The following is a 2,974-nucleotide window of genomic DNA, read 5'->3' on the forward strand; positions in this document are numbered from 1 at the left end:
CTACTCTTACACTATTCTTACACTACTCTTACACTACTCTTACACTATTCTTACACTACTCTTACACTACTCTTACACTACTCTTACACTACTCTTACAGTACTCTTACACTATTCTTACACTACTAAAAAGTAATTTTCCTCCATGCTGAAAAAACTAGATTTTTTCTAAATATCGTGATTTAATACATAATTATTCTGTTTCAGGCATAAACTTCAAATTCTCTAGCAGGAGACTGAACGTGAACAGAACGTAGAAAAATCTATCGAAATCGTTTAAATATTTATTGCTTACTAACATGTGACAATGTTGCCATCCTTATCTATGAAGAAAACGGACTTAACATGATAGATATTTTGTTTAGCTTTTAAATTATCTTGTACTTGATAGCTTCATGGAATTGTGAAATAATTTCTCTGTGAAATTTAGAAAAATTTAGTTCGTGTATTAGAGAAAATAGGATGTTTGGAGCCTGTCCCACCAAATTGTAAATTGATTACAATCCAACGTGTAAAATATGTGATGGAGTTATCGGATTTGGTTCCCTTATCTGAGTGACGTCATTTTAAGCTATCTGAACCTCTATCAGCCAGTGGTGGGACAAGCCCTTAGATTTATTTAATTAGGGTATCTTTGGCAATAATTTGTCCGTAGGAAATTAGAACTTTTTGTGTGTTGATTGTTGTAAATGTTTCACTTTCAGTTACGATTACGTATATATATCTGACCACTTTTAAAATCTGTTGTAAATTGCTTATAAATATGAAATAAATAAAATTACTCGCTTTAAATTGAACCATAAAAGAGATATATTAAAAGTTAGATCTGGATGATTTTTAATATTAAAAAAAGTTGTTTGTACGCATTGTTAAGAAATGTTTATATTTATAACTTTAATCGTAACAATTCCCACTTAAAACAATGTACTAAAAAGTGAAAAATAATGTGCGTAACCTGGATTATTGCCTAACTAGTGACGTGACATTGTGACCTGACACACTGTGACTTGGAGTGTCCCATTGTGACCTGACGTGTCACATTTTGACTAGACATGTCTAATTGTCACCTGAAGTGTAACATTATGACTTAACGTGTCTAATTGTCACCTGAAGTGTCACATTTTGACGTGTCTCAATGTGATCTGAAGTGTCGCACTGTGACTTGAAGTGTCTCATTATGACCTAATGTCATAAAACGACAATTAACGTCAGTATGATGTGTTGGGCGTTGTTAGGGCTGTGAATATGTAAAGTTTTGCTTCTTTTAATGCGCTCGATGGATGAATTAAAATTATTGTGTAACTTATTTTATATAAATATACTTTTTTTAGCCAAAAGTCACATTTCTGTAGTTACTTTAATGTAGTTCTCAGACTATATATGAATTATAGTTTAGTTTGTTTATTAGTCTGAGATTTCTTTTACTAATGTATTTTTTTTAGTGTGACAATGGATTATGTATTAATTTTGATATTTAACGGAATACGCTTAAGGTTGAGTTTACGCCGAGTGCGAGTTTTGTTTTATTTTTAAATCTTGTGCAATTCTCGTGGCCTTACGTCCTTGCTTTTTTTTAAGCCTCCAGCAATGTACGTTCTATAAAAAATTGTCATGTTTCATATAGCATAGGACTAGATTTAGTTTTTGTTTAATATGTCGATTTAGTTTTTATTGACGAATGTATATTGAATTTCTTATGGAAATGCAACGAATTATTTGTAAAATTTTAGCTGCGGTCGCTTGCATTTATAGAAATTAAAAAAATAAGCTAATAGTTTATCCAAAAATTCCAATAACGTTTTTGCTTCAAAATCTTACTAAATATTAATAAAACATGCTCCAATTAGTGTTAGAATTAAAATTCACTGTTAGTTTAAAAAATGCTCGCGACAGCATCTTGTCACTTTTCCTAAAATTGTACCGATAGCAATAAAAAAGCGAACTCAATTATTTGTTTTAAAAGTACAGCCAGCAAACATTCTTGTGGCATTAACCGTGATTTACGAACAAATGTAAACAGTTAATAACACGTTATTTATAGCGTGTGGGCAATTGCTATAAGTAACTGGTAACTCGTTATTTAGTGAAATCATTTATCGACTTTCTGTATTACATATAAAAATCTGTTGTACTAATTTTCAGCATTATACATAGATAAAAAACTATTCGTAGTAAATATATCTTTTGTAGTTAGACGACTAGAGAAAGTTTGAAGCCGGCAGTCGCTGGCTGTTTTAGTTTGTTACGAGCGCGGGAAAGCGCGGAGTATTGTTAACACATTTATCTATGATTGTTCTTGTATATATTCAATCATTAAAGTTGTTGATATTTCAAATATTACTTTTATTTACTTTACCTTTCTTTTTAGTTTCATAAGACAAAGCAACAGCAAACATACAATTCAAGGGAAGTCACCCCTATTTTGGCGTATTTAAATGGTCCAAAGCCAAACTATAAGAAATATATAGATTAGGCATAATGTACAAAATTGTTTTACCGGTACTTTCTCTGAAGTTTCAGTTGCCAAAAAATTTTGTTCACTATGCAGGCATAGTGTCACGTTTTTTTCCGGACCCTAGTCCGGCGTCCGGAAAAGACGTACAATCGACTACCATAAATTCCTCGTTCGATAATATAACGATTTGACGCATTACCTCATTAAAATTGTAAAATAAATAAACTTTTTAATAAAAAACAAAACCGACTTCCAACCAAAATACACTAAAAACAAAATATTCTCATAAAACCAGTGCACTAAAAAGAAATGAAATGATTCATTGAAAATAATTAACCTCCCTTATTGTAGCTGTTATGTATATATTGTACAATAATTGTTACTTTGAAGTCGGTGTCAGTCAATGTAGAACGAGAACTGCACGCGAATGAAGTCGCAGGCAACAGCTAGTTTTATAATATAGGGTAATTCTTAACGGACTGATCTATGGAAGTAAGGGACCTCAATAACTATCTTGTAA

The 2,974-nt window shown here is 31.4% G+C and overlaps 1 protein-coding gene across 1 annotated transcript in view; it reads left to right on the top strand.

The window, feature by feature from the left end:
• LOC106107522 (E3 ubiquitin-protein ligase UBR3) overlaps positions 1 to 212 on the top strand; it is a 45,965-nt gene extending 45,753 nt beyond the window's left edge. The window contains exon 24 of the mRNA XM_013288398.1: positions 207 to 212. Within this exon, the coding sequence (XP_013143852.1) occupies positions 207 to 212 (6 nt within the window). The remainder of the gene's footprint in view (positions 1 to 206) is intronic.
• Positions 213 to 2,974: the final 2,762 nt, after the last annotated feature.

The sequence above is a fragment of the Papilio polytes genome, unplaced genomic scaffold (genome assembly GCF_000836215.1).
Source record: "Papilio polytes unplaced genomic scaffold, Ppol_1.0 DF821956.1, whole genome shotgun sequence".
Lineage (NCBI taxonomy): Eukaryota > Metazoa > Arthropoda > Insecta > Lepidoptera > Papilionidae > Papilio > Papilio polytes.